General features: G+C 27.1%; 3 protein-coding genes across 8 annotated transcripts; 1 reads left to right on the top strand and 2 right to left on the bottom strand.

Moving 5' to 3' along the window:
• Positions 1 to 1040: 1040 nt before the first annotated feature.
• Positions 1041 to 3090, top strand: LOC144471560 (UPF0047 protein YjbQ). Of its 3 annotated transcripts, XM_078183714.1 has the most exons (5): positions 1043 to 1251; positions 1340 to 1465; positions 1537 to 1707; positions 2162 to 2298; positions 2696 to 3090. In XM_078183714.1, exons 3-5 carry the CDS (start codon positions 1548 to 1550, stop codon positions 2909 to 2911), a joined length of 513 nt encoding a protein of 170 aa, XP_078039840.1. In that variant the 5' UTR covers positions 1043 to 1251; positions 1340 to 1465; positions 1537 to 1547; the 3' UTR covers positions 2912 to 3090. The 3 variants fall into 3 exon arrangements, with proteins under 3 accessions (XP_078039839.1, XP_078039840.1, XP_078039841.1); XM_078183713.1 differs by having other exon boundaries at positions 1041 to 1251; positions 1340 to 1707; XM_078183715.1 differs by lacking the exon at positions 1043 to 1251 and having other exon boundaries at positions 1265 to 1465.
• Positions 3091 to 6045: 2955 nt separating this feature from the next.
• LOC144471556 (uncharacterized) lies at positions 6046 to 12327 on the bottom strand. Its single transcript, XM_078183710.1, has 9 exons — positions 11852 to 12327; positions 10038 to 10138; positions 9716 to 9935; positions 9341 to 9640; positions 9089 to 9285; positions 8815 to 8964; positions 8445 to 8733; positions 8247 to 8375; positions 6046 to 8173 (listed from the first exon to the last, which is right to left on the bottom strand). The coding sequence occupies exons 2-9, from the start codon at positions 10103 to 10105 to the stop codon at positions 7880 to 7882; spliced, it is 1647 nt and encodes a 548-aa protein (XP_078039836.1). The 5' UTR covers positions 10106 to 10138; positions 11852 to 12327; the 3' UTR covers positions 6046 to 7879.
• A 124-nt stretch (positions 12328 to 12451) lies between these two features.
• On the bottom strand, positions 12452 to 17622 carry Rabggta (Rab geranylgeranyltransferase subunit alpha). Of its 4 annotated transcripts, none has more exons than XM_078183708.1 (8): positions 17147 to 17622; positions 15972 to 16081; positions 15679 to 15789; positions 15397 to 15515; positions 14801 to 14988; positions 14531 to 14722; positions 13839 to 14414; positions 12452 to 13741 (listed from the first exon to the last, which is right to left on the bottom strand). In XM_078183708.1, exons 2-8 carry the CDS (start codon positions 15972 to 15974, stop codon positions 13299 to 13301), a joined length of 1632 nt encoding a protein of 543 aa, XP_078039834.1. In that variant the 5' UTR covers positions 15975 to 16081; positions 17147 to 17622; the 3' UTR covers positions 12452 to 13298. The 4 variants fall into 4 exon arrangements, with proteins under 4 accessions (XP_078039834.1, XP_078039835.1, XP_078039832.1 ...); XM_078183709.1 differs by lacking the exon at positions 17147 to 17622 and adding an exon at positions 16815 to 17085; XM_078183706.1 differs by lacking the exon at positions 17147 to 17622 and adding an exon at positions 16594 to 16756.
• Positions 17623 to 17631: the final 9 nt, after the last annotated feature.

The following is a 17631-nucleotide window of genomic DNA, read 5'->3' as shown; positions in this document are numbered from 1 at the left end:
ATTGTACAATTCAGTTCGTTAAATCCATAAACTTCTAATTACTACCAGAAGTGAACCTCTATTGAAATTTTGGTGTTCAAGATTTCGGAATACAGTGACCTTGTCTATCTACGTACAATGTTGCCAATTGTTTTTAAAATGCATGGATCATGTAAGTACATAGATTCCTTACAAATAACTGTGACTGCGTAACAGCAAAGAAGAACATGATGCTGCCTGAATACTTAGTGCGTTCGTAAGTGTGTGAGGATCTTTATGCTGCTAAAAGTCCTACCCTGCACATCTAGGGGAATGGTTCGTCAACACCATAATCGATTTGTGAGATCCTCTTGTAGTACATTTCAAAACAGTCTCAAAAAATGCTCTGTCTCTGTTATGTACAACTAATTTCCAGCTCTATCTTAGACCAAAATATGGTCCAAGGTGACCATAATACCATGGTACCTTCGTTCCTTTATAGTACCTCTACCCCCCTTCTTAAGCCCTCCGTCAATTAGAAACTGTTCTTCGAGTTCATGCAGAAGCGGCAATATAGTTCCCGTTAAGTTCAAAATTTCAAGATTATGAACATGCATTTATTGTCATTTTTCGTTTACTTGTTAGCATGTTTATAACAACTAAAATTAAATGGGAGTAACAACAATTGATGAAAAATAAGTGTAGCTTGAAAATTATTAATTAAAATTTAATTTTATTTATGTAGTCGTCCATATATGTAGTATTAATATATCCTTATTATTTTTACAATTACTATTCAAATTGATAAATTAGCAAATTTTATTTATTCAGAATAAGTAATTTCACATTACAATTATATATTCATTGTATTAATATGAACTTACATATACGTATTTAATATAGTTATTCACAATATGTGTACACACATATAAATATGTATTTAATATTACAGTTATTAAATCTTCATTGTTATCATCTCCATTTTTAATTTTTGGTACGTCAATAAATAAATAGCTGATTAATAGATTAATAAATAGACGTTTTTAACTGAAAACGTACCATAACGGAACACAACTTATATCACTGTTTAGATTATCATTCGATTTATTTATTCTCTGGCATGGCGTACAGTATGGCACATTATCCGTTAAAATTCTATTAAGCGGTGTACATATTAAGAAATCTGTAATCGTTGGTGATATAATGATTTACGTTCAAACAATTTTACCGTCTCGTTTTTTTATTATTAGTATGTGTATATGATACTGATAGTAATATTCCGTGTAGATGAAGGTGAGCATGCATGTATGTAAACGTGATAGGTATGTCATATTAAGTCAATCATTATTTCTCATAACCTTTTTATGAATACGAAATACAGCAGATGCAATTAGGCAATCTTAAAAGATGTGGTTAAGTCCATACGTCTTGTAGCCGACAAGAGGCGAGGATAGACGTATACCATTTCCAATGGAGTGGACCGTGTTCTCGTGATTTTTGACTCGAAGTAGATTTTACCGTATCTTCGCTTTGCGAGAAATTTTATTCGAAGTCTAGTTAACTGTGTAATCTCTACAGCGTATCATATCATGGCCTCGACAAAGAGAAAGATTCAAATTGGTTCTGCTTGGTTTCAAACGAAAATTAGACTAAGACCACAGCATCGAGGTATCCATCACGTTACCGAAGAAATATTAGAAAAAATTCCGGAACTCTGCGAATTTTCTGTTGGACTTTGTCACATACAAAGTAAGTGAAATTATACGCAATTACTTCGCACTTATACTGTTATTGCAAAAATATTACAATGTGAACATTAAACTGTATACATTATTAAATTCTTTACTTCGTTTAGTATAATCTTGTTTATAATCTGTTGCATATCAAATATAAAGTACATTTCAATATACATAACTTATCTTTTGAAGATATATATATGTATATATATATATATTTATATATATTTATATATATGTGTGTGTGTGTGAATACATACTTATAAACATGTAAGTTCTACATGTATGAATAAATGATATTTATATAATCATAAAAAAATTAGATACATGTTTTTGTACTATTATGTAATATATATATATATAGTTTTAAAAGAATACAAATAACATAAATTATACAAATAAACTTAATGTAAGATACAATATTCATTTATTAGAAAATATAAATATTTAATTTTTAAAACTTTCAGTTCTTCATACATCAGCAAGTTTCGCATTAAATGAAAATTGTGATCCAGATGTTAGAGATGATGTAGAAATGATGCTTAACAAAATAGTTCCTGAAGGATTGGCCTATAGACATAGTCGAGAAGGACCAGATGATATGGTAAATTAATAAATATTTACACAAATTCTTACAACTAGATGAATTTTATAATGTGTTAAAATTGCTTTGCTTTTTTTGTTACACTTGCTTTGTTGTAACAATTACCCCAATTGTCCATCAACATCTTAGACTTATTATTCAGGTGGAGTTCACTATTGAATTTGATTATTCTGATATATATTTGTTTATAATTTTCATATATTAATTTAAGGTAACTTAGAGATTTAATAGTTCACATAACACAAAACAATAATATTGTTGCTATGCTCAATTTATGATAAGATGTAGGTTTATAAATAATTAGCTGATAATAAAAAAGTCAATCAATAACTTTGTGTTGATTTGAAAATGATGTTATTCTAAGGAACTAAGTCTCAGTTCTATAACTTAATTGCAGCCAGCCCACGTAAAGGCATGTTTTCTTGGATCTTCGCTGAGCATTCCAATTACTGATGGAAAGTTGACCTTGGGAAAATGGCAAGGAATTTGGCTCTGTGAACATCGTAACAATGCTGGAAGACGCAAAGCTGTAATAACATTAACTGGTTGTCTCCGGGATCCTGCAAGTAGCCCTTTGACTCCTGTTAGTCCTATTGCCTCTACTAGCAGCTAGGACCACTCGCACCCCCAAAAGCGTAGCAAACGTCATCTGGGCATATCTAAATCCAATTACTCGATTTAGCAGCTGCTTAATTTTAGTCAAAATCTGAGAGTGTAATTGAAAAAAGAGTGTATGGATACTATAAAGTATACACATAAGAATAAATCTTTATTATGTGGATTCAATTAAAATATTAATCATATTATGGAATTTAGTCACTTTATCAATACATAGGTTTTAGAATAATAAAAGCTACTGACAATATTTATTATATATATATATATCATATCTGTATGTGGAAGTAATGCATTCATTATTTGTACTTTAATAGTTATAGCGATAAAAAATGAATTTACCGTTAGTAGTTCTGTTAAGATTACGGTGAGGTACACATTCCAATCTAAGTTAATAGCAATGATTGAAAAATACGGTTTAGTAAACATGATGTTGTTCAGTAGTTATAAACTGCCAGAGCATGTGTATACCGTATATCTCCAAAAATATAAAATCGAATTGACTCAAAGTATCCAGCACTCTTCTTTATTGCGCTTAGATAAGATTGTGCATTCTAATGTAATGCGTCCAATACTCCGAATTTAATTACATAGCTTTATTTAAGAAGTCCTTTTATAAAAACCATCAACAACAAAATAGCATTAACAAATGCTCAGCTGAGAACTTGCATTATTTTTTCTAATATTCAAAGATATCTCAGTTTGAGCATATGCAATATATTACAAATTTCTAACTCAGTGCTTATCTAGGGTAGACATTTCTAATGACGTTTCCATTGCATTGGGGGTGTATATAAACTTATAATCAACATTTCTTTGCTGTGCTAATATGTTTCGTCAAGGGATTTTTACATACTTTTCATAACAGTCTAAAGATGTGAAAAAAAAAACAGAATGCAAGCAGAATTTGAGAATACTTTGGAGTTATGCAAGCAATGATTGACTGTATTATTGTATAATTATCAGTTTAGGTGTCATAAATCTTAATTACACTAACTAAAATATGTAAAATGTCATCTGAGGAAACTAGCACTGCAAAGAGTTGTAATAAAAATTAATTATAATGTTACAAACTTAACCAAAGCTTGTCAAGGGGGCTTGTTAACGTATCTAATATACTGTAAAGCATACAGTTGATGTTAGTAGTTAATATTTCTCATATGTAGCATAAATGGTCATCCATTACAATTAATGGAAAAGCTTTAATGTAAATTATCCAACAGTGCAGTTCATATAGCTTAAACAGAAACAGCTCAAAAGTATAGCATTATAAAAATTTGTAATACTTAAGGCCATCCATTTGTAGTGAATCACAAATTTTGTTTATTTATTCTCAAAATTCTGGAGCACATTAATATATTTTGTTTTATTAAAAAGTCGAAAATGTCAACTCAAAAAGCAAAAATTTCATCTATAAACGCAATTTTAAGTTTGTAACCCATCTCGTTAGACCGGTTGTTTAATGAGGAAAATGTATAAGTATAATGAATATAAAGGAATGTAAAGGAATGTAATAATAATTCACTAGCAATTTACGTACACTCCAAGTTCATTTCAATAATTGGTATAGTATCGTTTTTATAAAATAACTCTATACACAGTTATCCAACACATTTTACAGTTCAATAGTATATAAATATATTTAATTCTACAGTATCATTTATAAAGTAATTTAAAATTATGTGTCGAATTTTCGATTAAAATGCATTAATGAAGTTCCATCAAAATTAATATGATCGACTCATAATTTAGTACATATTAAAAAAATAACCTGTTTTTTTCTAATAAAATGTACCCGTAATTTTTTAATCCAAATTTGTGCATATACATTAATAATTTGTAAAATTTTGTATATTTTTATCACTTGAGTATTTCTGTGATTATCATGTAACCATTATTATCATACAAATTATGGAATACAAGAAATTTAAACCTTATATGTCACATGTGTCTTTTAAAGATTAATGATATATTGGCAATTTATTTTGAACTGAGTTTTTACATGAAAGTAAAGTAATTAATGAATAGTACTTATATTATTTTTCCTTTATCTACGTAATATACATTTCATATCATTTATTTCTTTTTAAATAAAAACTTCCGTCTATTATTCCAACAAGTGATGTTAAAAATGTGAATGTAATATACTTGTATGTACAATCTTCAAAGTTGTTCTAACATTATTCAATCATTTTCCTATCTGTATAAAATCGAATGTTATTAATATAATGTCTTTTGACAATGTTTATCTGTTATCTCGTGTGCAATGTAAATTAATCCATATATCGTACTTGTATCATATGGTTGCCTGAGAATTTTAACAAGAAATGTTAAAAGAGAAAATAGCTTGGATTATTAATTTTTTCTTAAGTTTCCAAAGCTTCTGCTTTTAAATATACATGTTTATTTAAAAAAAGTAATTATAAACTTGAAAAGTATTTCTACTTTGGGAATTTTTTTTCTGTTATCAAGCATGCACACTTAAAATGAGATAAGTAATATATAAACTGGTTACATGCTTTTAAATTGCCGTTTAAGTTATTTAATATTTATAAAATTTTCTAAGTGTACAAAATTTGATTAGTTTTTAGCTGGATATAGTGGACCTGTATCATTATATATTAACAAAATATAATACATTAAGATTACACTATATACAATATACATACACATATTGACAACTATAACTTAATTTAATCTTACTTTATGTACATATAACATTATATTTAAACAAACCATAGTGAAAAATCACATTTATGAGTCAGTGTAATGAAATTTAATTGCAAATATTGTATATTACCTTTAACGTTAGAAAAATAAAATTGTTTATATAAAAATTATAGTAAACAACTTTACTATTTCAATAAATTTGGATAAATACAAAAAAGTCTTAAGCATGAAATTATATATCCTACTTTTTATTTTCTACATTAATTTATAGTATATTAATTGAAGTTAAAAACTTTAAGCAAATTTATTTTCCATTAATGATCCAGAGTTAAGCTAAATATACATATATCATAAAATATGTATTAAGTGACCCAAAAATTATATTTAAATAAGAAATAAAATTACATGAATAATATAATATGCAAAATTAATATTGCAGCGATTCATTGATACTTATTTACGTGAAAAAATAATTACAATTGTACTTGTAGCTAAAAAATACAAGGAACAGGTAATTGGGATCGAAAAATTACAGACTCAAATACATACAAATCACAACTTTAAATACGTGTTTTATTTTAACTAGAAGGTAACACATACAGACAGGGTACAAATTATTCGTACATAAGCTATCTATATCTTTTTGGAATGAAAATGAATCCATGATAGAGGGATTAATTTATTAAACAATAACTAAAAAATTGTTTTTAGACATTGCAATTTATTGGCATGATAAATGAATTCAAGACTGACTTTTTTTTAACTTTTTTTATCCGAGCCTATAACGAAAATTTAAAAAATGCATTTTGTAGATCTCAGTAACTGTAGATCTCAGATCCTGTAACTTTTACTGAAATTTATTGCAATTCGTGAGAAACTACGATTTTAATTTGTGATCATCAGAATGCATATAAATTATCGATATCTACGACATGTACTCATATAAAAAAATTGGAAAAACATAATTTTTTAATTCTTTTATCATGGCAATCACTTGCAATTCTTCCAAACAATTTCTTAGGCATTGTCTAGTAAACTAATCCTTCTGAGATCTCAACAAAATTAAGATAGCTTGGGCCGATTATTCCGTTTTAGAGGTACAAATATATTGTACACAGACTGTATCTATAAAATATTTAAGAAGGTAGTGATATCAATATTTCCATTATAAATAATAAGAAAAACATTTCATTAATATTACTAACATAGAAATAAGGTAAATTCTAACACTCAGTTACATATATAAAATGTTTATACTGTTTCTAAAAACGGCGGGTTTTACTTTATACATTTTCAATTTTTATTTGTAGAGAAAAGATATTAAATAATAATAATAATAATAATAATAATAATAATATTAAAATATTGCACTTATATATTTAAGTCCTCAACTTGTCAAATGAAATTAATCTTGATACACTGCTCACGTTCACATTTTACTACATGATAGCATATTACTCAAATTTCAATAAGAAAATACATTGATTTTATATATTACAAATATAAAATTGTAAATTATTAACAATACATTGCAAAAGTCTGTACTACTGTCATTCTTAACATATAATAATTACTGTCATGGAATACAGACATTCATAAAACATAATTAGTAAAACATGATGGTCACTGTTTAAATATATATGCAAAAATGTATTAAATTTGTTTCCAGAAAATTAGTGTAATATAATGTTCTACCATTTTTCTTCTACATTATTTTTCTTTGTTTGAAATATTAATAGCTATTTTAATAATATAAAAGTTTGAAAATATATTGATCCAAATATATTACTTTACTCGTAAGAACTTCGTTTCTGAAGTTACATTATCATTGTAACTTTATATTACACTAAAATTCGTTTCAAGATGTATTACATGTTTTATAATTACGATTAAAGCAATTTGAAAACAATACATTAAGCATAATACAAGAACGAAGATTATTTGATTTCTTATTTGTACCACTAAAAAATATTTAAATAAAATACTCTAACAAATAATATATATATATATAATCTCCAATATAACTGGATTCCACTAACGATGTTAACACGTTCTATATGAGATTCATATTGTTTTACTTTATTTCCATAACTAATACAAATATTTGAAGTGAGCATTGTTTACTTTAGATTATAGATATGTTTCGTTAAAAGTATCAAGTAAGAAATTATAAACTAACACGAATTATGTAAAATTAATTTTAGTCGAATATATAAATTTTATCTGCTAGTTGATCAATCGTAGGTTTAAGTTATAATTTAAGCTTTTACTTTTTAGAAGTACACAAAAATATAAGTTAATTAACTGGTTGATTGAAAATATTATTAACAATTTCTGGTACGGGCTTACCACCTGATTTGCTATCAGATTCACTAAATTCTTCATAATTTTCAGGTATTGGATGTGGTCCTGGATTACTCAAATCATTTGCTTTATCCTGTACTTCTTTGAAAGATGCTTTGATATTATCTAACGCAGTACCCAACCCTGTTTTTATTAGATTAAATTCTTGCGTCACGAGTGAAAGTCGTCCCAAGAGATAATTCAAGTTTTTATCGACTTCTGTCATACGTTCTGTTATCTCACCAACCTACACATAAAAAATATTTATTTCGGTAAAATCTAGTATTTTATAACATCTCGTAAAATGAAGCATTTTTTACCTTGGTTTCCATGCCATCCATAGTAGTAGTTGTACCATTTACATATTCTACATTTTGTTTATGTAATTTTTCCAAAGTTTTTGTACTCTCCATCATTTGTTGATACATGACATTTATCTGTCGCCACACCTGTTATGAAAATGAGTTTTATACATACTTCAAATATCAATTGTATGAAAAACCTCATTTAAATATTACCTCGTTCATTTCTTGTTCCATTTTAGTAGTTAAATTTGCCAAAGCACCATTCTGATTGTCCATAATATCGTTTGATATACCGTCGAATCTTTGATTTAAGGTATTATTGATATTTACACCTTGTGCTTTCACCAAGTCTCCTACTTCTAAAAGAATTTGATGTACCCCATATTCTACTCTCCTTTTAGTGTCCAATACATGATCAGCCATTGAAACCATTACAGATTGTCCCTTTTCAAGATCAATTAATTCTTGATTCACCCGTTCGGCATTATTTGCCAAGTCCATTCTAATGTTTCAATCAAATTTAATAACCTGCTACCCATGTAATTAAACATAAGTCGACTCGTACAATGCACAATAATATTACCTAAGAGATCCAATTGTGTCCTTTGTCTCGACTTTAGCCTTCTCCAATTTATTTTCTAAATCATTAATTCCTTTAGTAACAACATCTTTTAAAGTATGTTTTGCTTCCTGTAAGAGTATTTGCGATTCATTGTGATGAATGTCGTTAATCCTAAAAAGTAAAATCTCTTAATTGTGTCTATTAGTTTCTAAAATTGTGAAATCTACAAAATATTTATTACTAGAAGAAAATTGTTATGGTTTATAGAATTTATAATAATTTACATGAATGTTACCTTGGTAATTCTTTAATTTGTACAGATACATTTTCTAACTGTTGTTGTATAGAAGGTAAAACACTGGCATATTGATCAATATTAGAAATAGCATCAAATTGTGGTTCTTGTAACTTCTTTTTAATTGCCTGAGTGTATTCTCTGACTTTCTCCAATGAGATCTCAAGATGACTAAGTCTTGAATTAATATCCTGAATCTATAGAGCATTCAAATTTAATATGTGTTTTAAAATGCTATAAAAAATTATTTACCTCGGTCAATAATGCTTGTGTTGTCCCTGTTTGAACATCTGAAATATCTTTTAGCTTCATTGCTTCAGATTTTAAAATTGACTCAGCTTTGGAAATCCTTTCCATCAACAATGATTCCGTATTATTCAGTTTTGAGACAACAAGAGAGACATTATCAATAGAAGGTGGTGTAACAATGGGCCTAGTATTAACTTCCGATACTTTATTTTCAATATCTGTAAGCCAGCCCTCTAACCGACTTTCCAAATCTTCTAAAGTATCAACAGTTTTCTGCATTTGTATTCTTTCACGTTCATCTCTCTGAAGAAAATATTGATATATGTCATCCTTCGCTTATATTTCAAGAAACTTAAATTTAATTAATTAATGAAATACCTGAGAAATTAATTGTTCGATTCCTGTAACTTTTTCATCAAGTTTTGTTATTTGTGATTTAAGGCCATCCACTGTTGACATACGTTTTGTCAATACTGCAATTGTTTTTTTTAATTGCTCCCCCAACTGACGTTCTCGTACTTCATGTCTTTCTAATTTTTCAGTATTATCTCGCATCATGTGTACTAAACTTAACATTGCATCTTTAATGTCTTCATGTCTAAAATCAATAGTCATTTTATAGTAAACGAATATTTGATTAAAACTAAACTTGTATTTACATTTTTTTGTCATAAGATATTAACAATAATTTAAAACATACGTAATTTCCCTAGTAATGATTAAATCGACACAAAGTAATTGTAAAGACAATATCAAAATATACTTCATTGTTGAATATGTAGTAAGTGCTGATAGAAATATCTGAAATAGTTAATAAAAAAATATTAATTTCATTCTATATGGTATGCAACTATATTTACCTGTGAATAAATTGTAATATCAACTATAGTAACATAGTAACTATTCAAATAGTTGTAATATCTTTAATATGACTGGAATGCTTCCTTTAGTCAATTAATTGAATACACTGTTATTGAGATAAGAAGCAAAGAGGTCATTGCTGATGACTCTGATGGTAAGAGCATCTTTGTCAGTAAACTGCAGTAGTATTTAAAACTTTCACAGTTATAAAGGCAGAAGTATAAATTTCGGCAATTTAAATTATGTTGGACTGATTCTTTACACATCTTACATTTCTATTTAGTATAATTAGCATGTTTCAATATCAAATACTATTAGTATTATATTTATGTACTTCTAATTGTAAATGTGTATAATTTCTCGTTCTCTCTCTCTATATAAATACGATGTTAAATTCAGATGACTAAAGATAAAGAGAGACAGAGATAATGGAAGAGAAGAAGAGATATTAGAGTCCTTTTATGGATAGTTGCATACATGAAAATAAATCAAAGTGATATTATGAAACTCTTCTATGTTCTTACAATTTGTACAAAAAAATGTGGCTATTATAAACTCATGTTTTCAATCCTTTGTATGGGAATGTGTATAGTTTTTCACTGTAGAACGTCACAAAGAGAGTTCAAATTTTAGCTATTTTTAGATCTACAGATATACATCAACTGCCATTTGATGGAGCCATATGGTCCATTTGAACCATGTGTTTCAAGTGCAATAAATTCAATTCTTTATGTCAACAGCTTTGAAAATGTCACTGTTAGTGTTTAAAATGAAGCACATATGCTGGAACACTAAAATAAAACATAAGAAATTTACGGTCTTTCTTGAGTTATAATCGAGAATATTATTTACTGTTAAATAAGTAAATTATAATTTATGGAAAGAGAATTTAGAAATGTTAACATTCGCTTTAAAAAAAAAAAAGTTAGAAAGCATATATTTTGTATATTTCTCGTTACTAAACATTTCAATGTTAATAAATGCATAAGTACAATGTATAATCAATATTACAGGAATATTACACGTTAATGTAATTTGCTACGAAAGAATATCAAAATTTTATTCATTTACAATAATACAATTATATATACAATGACAATAAATTAACAATAATGTATATATTTTAAATGCTACTTTCTAAGTAACTTAAACATCCTGTGTTGTGATTCCTTTGTTCTTCTATATTTGGCTAATTTCATAATATTAACGCATCGATATTTAATATATCGATACATTCTGATGTGCTAGAAATCTTATCAGTTTAATCCATGTTTACTAACAATACATATCGATTATTATTTTAAAATTGAAATTAAAATTAAATAACTAAATCAAATTACAACTTCTGTAAAATAGAAATGACATTTTTTGTGTTTCGATCATATATTTGATTGTAAAAATAAAATGTTTGAATACTTTACATTTCATTTATAGAGAACAAAATAGCAAAGTTAAATAGCAAAATATAGAAATAGTCATTTAATGAAATATAATAAATATTTAATTTAAATATTATTCCAAAAAATAAATGTACAAATTTATACTATTCAATAATGAACAAATTATTAATCATTTGTTTTTTAAAAAATAGTATGTTGGGGACTGCAAAGAGAATTCGATGTATTTAATTTTAAAAGTAGAGCTTTTACTTACATAAATAGTAATCGTATTTTATTTTGTTGAGTAAAAAAGATGGAGGTATGTAAACTTGTGTTTCCTTATTCGATCAGCAGCGAACTCAAGCGAACTGATTCTCATGTCATTACCTAAGTCCACATTTGGATTTTTAAAAAACTAAACATAAAGTATACCCTACTATGTAGCGACAAATAGCGGCCGGTTTTTGTACTACGTATGTACCGCATCGGTTTCGACAAAATATATTATATTTAAAAGAAGAATAAAGAGCAAAGAATGTATCTAAATTCAATATTAAAATATGAATTTGACTAAAAATCTTAATAAATATATAGTGTTTAAAAATGAAAGAATCGAAAGGAAGAAATCCGTCTGAAAACATGAATCCTTCATATTTTAACGCTACCTAGTTCAGTATCAAGAAACCATTTTGAATTATCAAAAGATGGTAATACAGTACTATATATAAAATTTATCTAAAACTTCATGAATTTAATTTATCTCTAGAAAATATTCTGTCTCGTAATATTAACGATATGGTCTGTTTATACTTAAAATTCTTACACAAGCAAAATTATTGACTTTTGAGAAATATAATAACTAATACAAGATATGTAACATGAAAAAAATTTATATTTCAACATGTATAAATTGCCATAAACTGTATCAGATACATTTAAATACATTTAAAATTTGTAATCGTGTTAAATTTTATATGCAGTACAATAAGAATGGTTGTTTTAGTCAGTCTCAAAATTATTTATATTTATTAATGATTATTTTCGACTGTATACATGTATTATGTTTGAAATATTACTGTGGTTCTTAATTCTCCTTCTTCATTTACTGCTTTACAGAAAAAGATGGAAATAATTTAAAACTGCAGAAACATTTCAAATTTCTTACGTCCGTATACTATTGTAAATTATAATGTTAGAATTCAATTGCAATAAGGTTAATAATTTGACATAAAATTTCTTTATAAATGATGAAATGTATTCAAATCTATAAAATTTTGTTTGTTATTAATTTAACATTTTTCCTTTTCATTAAAATTACTCTTCTTATTATTTGAAGCATAGTAATACTTTCTGTTAAATTCTGATTGCAATTTAAAGCATTATTATTTTTCCTATATTATGTATCTTAGGTGACATAAATAATTTTTCTCATTGTGAATAAAAATTATTTTTACAATTTTTATTAAAACCTACTGATAGTATTATTATCAAAGTTTACCATGTGCTTCAGTTATGACTATACGCAAGAAGTTACTGTAACAAAACATTTTTTAAATGCAGTGTTGTGTGCCATTTTAACACTTCGCTTTGAATAAAAATATCATATAACAAACAAAATATTGTAATTTTAATTTCATATGTTAACAATATAACCGAAAGTTAAATTTAATTTATTACATACTTACACCCATTCACTTGAATTAATAGATTTATTATTAAAATTATTCTATATGTAATTCTAAATTTTGATTAATTTCCATAATACTTGTTTTTAATTCTGTTGCATTACATATTGGATTTTCCCTTAAATCAAGCGACTTTAATTTATGTCTTCTTAGTAACTGTAATATTTCTTGTAAATTATTTAACTTATTATTTCTTAATGATAAAACTTCAAGGCATTCTAACATTGGAAACTTTTCTAAACATTCTAATTGATTACTTGATAATAATAATTTCTTACAGTTTTGTAACAAAGATAACTGATGTAAAGAAATTGCTAAATTGTTAGAACTGAGATTTACTTCTTCAAAGAAACTAAGGTACTCATTAGTACTTAATGTTGTCAAATTTAATTCTGAAAGATCAATTTTTAATTTTGTTTCTTTGTCTTCCTCTGTGCTCCATAATTCGTGCAATTTATATTCTATGATATATTTACTTCCTGCAAAAAATCATTTTTATGATGGAATTAAGAAGAAGAAAGTGATTATTCTTAATTAATTATTTCATTTTTTGAAGCACTAATTCAAACTACTTACTCAGGTCTTTGTAGTAATTAAAGCGAAGAGGATCAACTTCAAGTAAAGTATTCAAATTTGTTAAAATATCATCATTAAATTTCATAAAGTCAATTTTTCTCATTAAATGCACTGCAGTAAAAATAGCCCACTTGTTATCTGGTTCCAATTCTATAAGTTGTTTATAATTTGATAATTGATCCAGTAGTTGGTCCTGATTATAACAAATTCTGGGCTTTTTCTTTTTATAGATCCATTTTTTATTAAAATGATATATAGGATAAACTTTTCCTTCAATTGTTACTTGAATCTTTACTTTCTCATTCAATTCTTTTCTAAATTTTCCAAACAACAATTTAGAAAATTTTGTTTCTTGCCAGGATTTCCATTGAACAGATTCAATTTCATTGTCAATGTGTAAAGATATTGATTCTAATGATACAGGTCGGTCAGTAAGGAGTATTATTCTATCTTCTTGCAATAAAACCTGCGATAAAGTAGAGTCAAAATTTCGAGCATTTAATAACCATCTTTGATAAAACCATGCACTAGTATCATTAGGATCTGTAAAAGTAGCATTCATCACCAAGTCCAACTCTAAAAGAAAATAATACATTGTGTACCATATATGTATTATTATATTACGAATAAAATAGCTTTATAATAAATTGAATATGTTTCTGTGATAATTAGTATAGGCGATTAAACTTTACCATCTTTTTTCTTCTGATCGATAGTTTCTTGATTACAGTTATCAAACATAGTTGATAAAAGGCGGCTTCGATAATGCCAGGAAGAATAATTGGAAAAATTGTTCATAATTTTTGAAGTAGAATAATTAAATTCTTCTTCAACAGAAACTTCAGCTTTTTGTACAACATATCGTCTATGATTCCAGCAATGAACTAAAACAAAAGAAATATTTATATACAACTATATTCTAAATAGTGGAATGAAAGAAGATAGTAATATTAGTAGCTCACAGTTTCTTTCATCGATGTTTAAATACCTAGTGCATAACATTAATTCCCTTTTCCAGTCAGGTTCCCTCATATGCTCCATAATCCATATTCTTTGGTACCATATATAATATGACTTAGGATTACTTCTTAAACAGTTTTCAGTAAGAACTAATTCACGCTGGTATGATTCATTTAACTGTTCTTCACCCCTACACCATTAAACATATTTATATCTAATTTCACATTCACAATTAAGTGCAACAATAAAGTGCAAAGTTAAGTGAACTATTAACATAATATTCCATTAAAATTTTTAATAAATTTAAATATGAAGATCACTTTTATAAATGAATACCTTACTGATAGATAATCCAATAATGTATAAAGTAAATGCTATTTAACAATTTTAAGTTATTATTTGTACTGTCAAAAAAGTATTTTAATAACTTATTTATGTTCAGCATTAAAAAATTTATAACAGATCAGGTCAATTGTTTAAGAAGTAAAAATTATTTAATCATTTTGTATAGTAAACTAAACAAATAATCATCATAATTATTTGAATCAATAAGGTCTTCAAATATATTCTTTTTTCATCGTTATTAATAAGTAACTACCAATCATTTTTTATAAATGCCTCTCTACGAATATTCCATAATGTATAAATGTCAGAATTCTCTATTAGTAAGCGCTCGGTAACTGTCATCAACTCATCATCGTATATTTGATCTTTTCTCTGTAACATTTAAATCAAGACATTTATTTTTATTTTCAGAGTTGTAGTGTATTGATGTGTATTTTCACCACATTGTATTTCTCTCTCCTTAATTAAAATTTATGTGAACCTACAATACTGAATATGAGAATACATTAAACAAATGAGAATAAAGGAAAATTACTTTTTGAAATATCAAGCCCATTCCAGCTCTATATTGTGCAAGTTTCTTGGCTCTCTCTTTCTTTTTTATTGCTTCTTGTTCTGCAGTTGTTCGAACCTTAACTCTTCCGTGCTAAAAATCATATTTAATTATTATTTATAATAAAACTGACCATTTATGACATAAAATGTAAATTATATGTATAAAAATAACTATATTTTTACATTACATTAATATTAATTTAATTTATACACTTCATTATTAAATAAAATTAATACTTAAAGATTTAATATAAAAATAATAATTTCAATTACCATTGTGAAGACTTTTAAGAATCTTCTATTTGAAGACTTTATTTTCTTACTTATTTGAATATTAATTTTAATCCCGTTGTATTGTTGTTCGTTAAATCGTTTATTTGTTCCTATTTACGAGGTTAAAAGTTAGAAATTGTTTAGAATAACTATTTATGTAAATATTGCATGTTTTACATTTACATGACGTTTAACAAATAATTAATTTTGTTAATTATCTATTAGGCAGTGTAGATAGCAATAAAATTAATTATATCTATAACTTTTTTCTACTTTTTAGTTGCAAGCTACTCGTATCACTCACATACGTAACATGTATAAAAAGGGGATCATGTGGTGTATAAGATGACACAATGAAGTACATAATCTATGCAACGTCTTCCATTGATTCGTGACTCACTACCGCTACAATTATGTCCCTACAGTAGCAGTTAGCAGTACATACATATTACAAATTAGATTCCCTACATGTAGGGAATCGTTACATCATATTAGAAAATCAGAGCTCTGACCATGAACCTACATATAATTAAATACATGTATCTATTGTATGTACAGTATTATATATCCCAGTCAAAGAGAATATGTAACAGAAATATGCTTTACTGACTGTGATACGAACTTTTTGAGCCCTGAATTTTCGACAAGCCAACTTTCTCCCTGGTTTCTAATATAAACACACGTTGCATATTTGTGTACGTATGTCTCTTAGACCATATGTACTACTGAGATACAGCGTGTGTACAGTTGAGTATGCAGGAAAGCCAAGGATTCAGTTATGAAAGATAACTGTCGAAAGATAGTTCTCTGTGACGTGCGAAATAATCATTCAAAATAGCTTACATGACATCAGGTTTCAAGTCCAAACCTTAAATGCTATTGGATGCTATCGATCATCGTGTTGTGTGAATTTGATTTTGAACAATTTTAAAAACAATGGTGCGCATGCATGTATGGATATATCATATTTAGCTAGATATCAGATAAATATAATGTTTCATATTTGGTTAATTAAATTTGCTTTTTAAAAATTAAACATTTTCTATTTCGTATTTATTAATGACAGTTCAACATGTTTGGAACATCGATGGTCATTCTCAAAACAACTTATCCATAAAGTTCACTGTGACGTCATGTAGATGATTTGTCTTGGCTTCCGGTAAATTATCTGATACCGTGTTTATACAGTGATAGAAGTCACTTCTGCACATTTTCCTTGCTCCTCAAACTGGCGCGTACATTCCCATCACTTTACTGCGTTTCCAATCAGCAGTGGATCTTTTCTTACAGGTGACTCGACAGCCAACCAAAGCAAAGAAAATGTTTATAATGACTCTCGCTACAGATCATGTTGCGGCTGTAGGTGTGTAGGAGTACGTCTCATTATATTATATAGTATTACCTCACCATATTACGCTATGGCAGGGGTGTAGAGTTTAGAAATTTGAGATGTGGTACAGAAATTGTCTTTCTCTGATTGGTTAACGCTTCACAGTAAAAGAGCACGACATTAGACAACGCCAAACGAAACTAGTCACACCGACAACCAATATAGTTTATTTCCCTTTACCATGCTTGCGGTCTCACTATATTTGCGAGCAAGCAAAAAGAGAAGGTAAAAGAGATAGAAAAATTGTGCAAAATCTGAGGTATACTTTTT

Source organism: Augochlora pura, chromosome 6, assembly GCF_028453695.1.
Source record: "Augochlora pura isolate Apur16 chromosome 6, APUR_v2.2.1, whole genome shotgun sequence".
NCBI classification, from domain to species: Eukaryota; Metazoa; Arthropoda; class Insecta; order Hymenoptera; family Halictidae; genus Augochlora; species Augochlora pura.
Note: the sequence above shows the minus strand (reverse complement) of the source record. Positions and strands in the feature narration are given on the sequence as shown.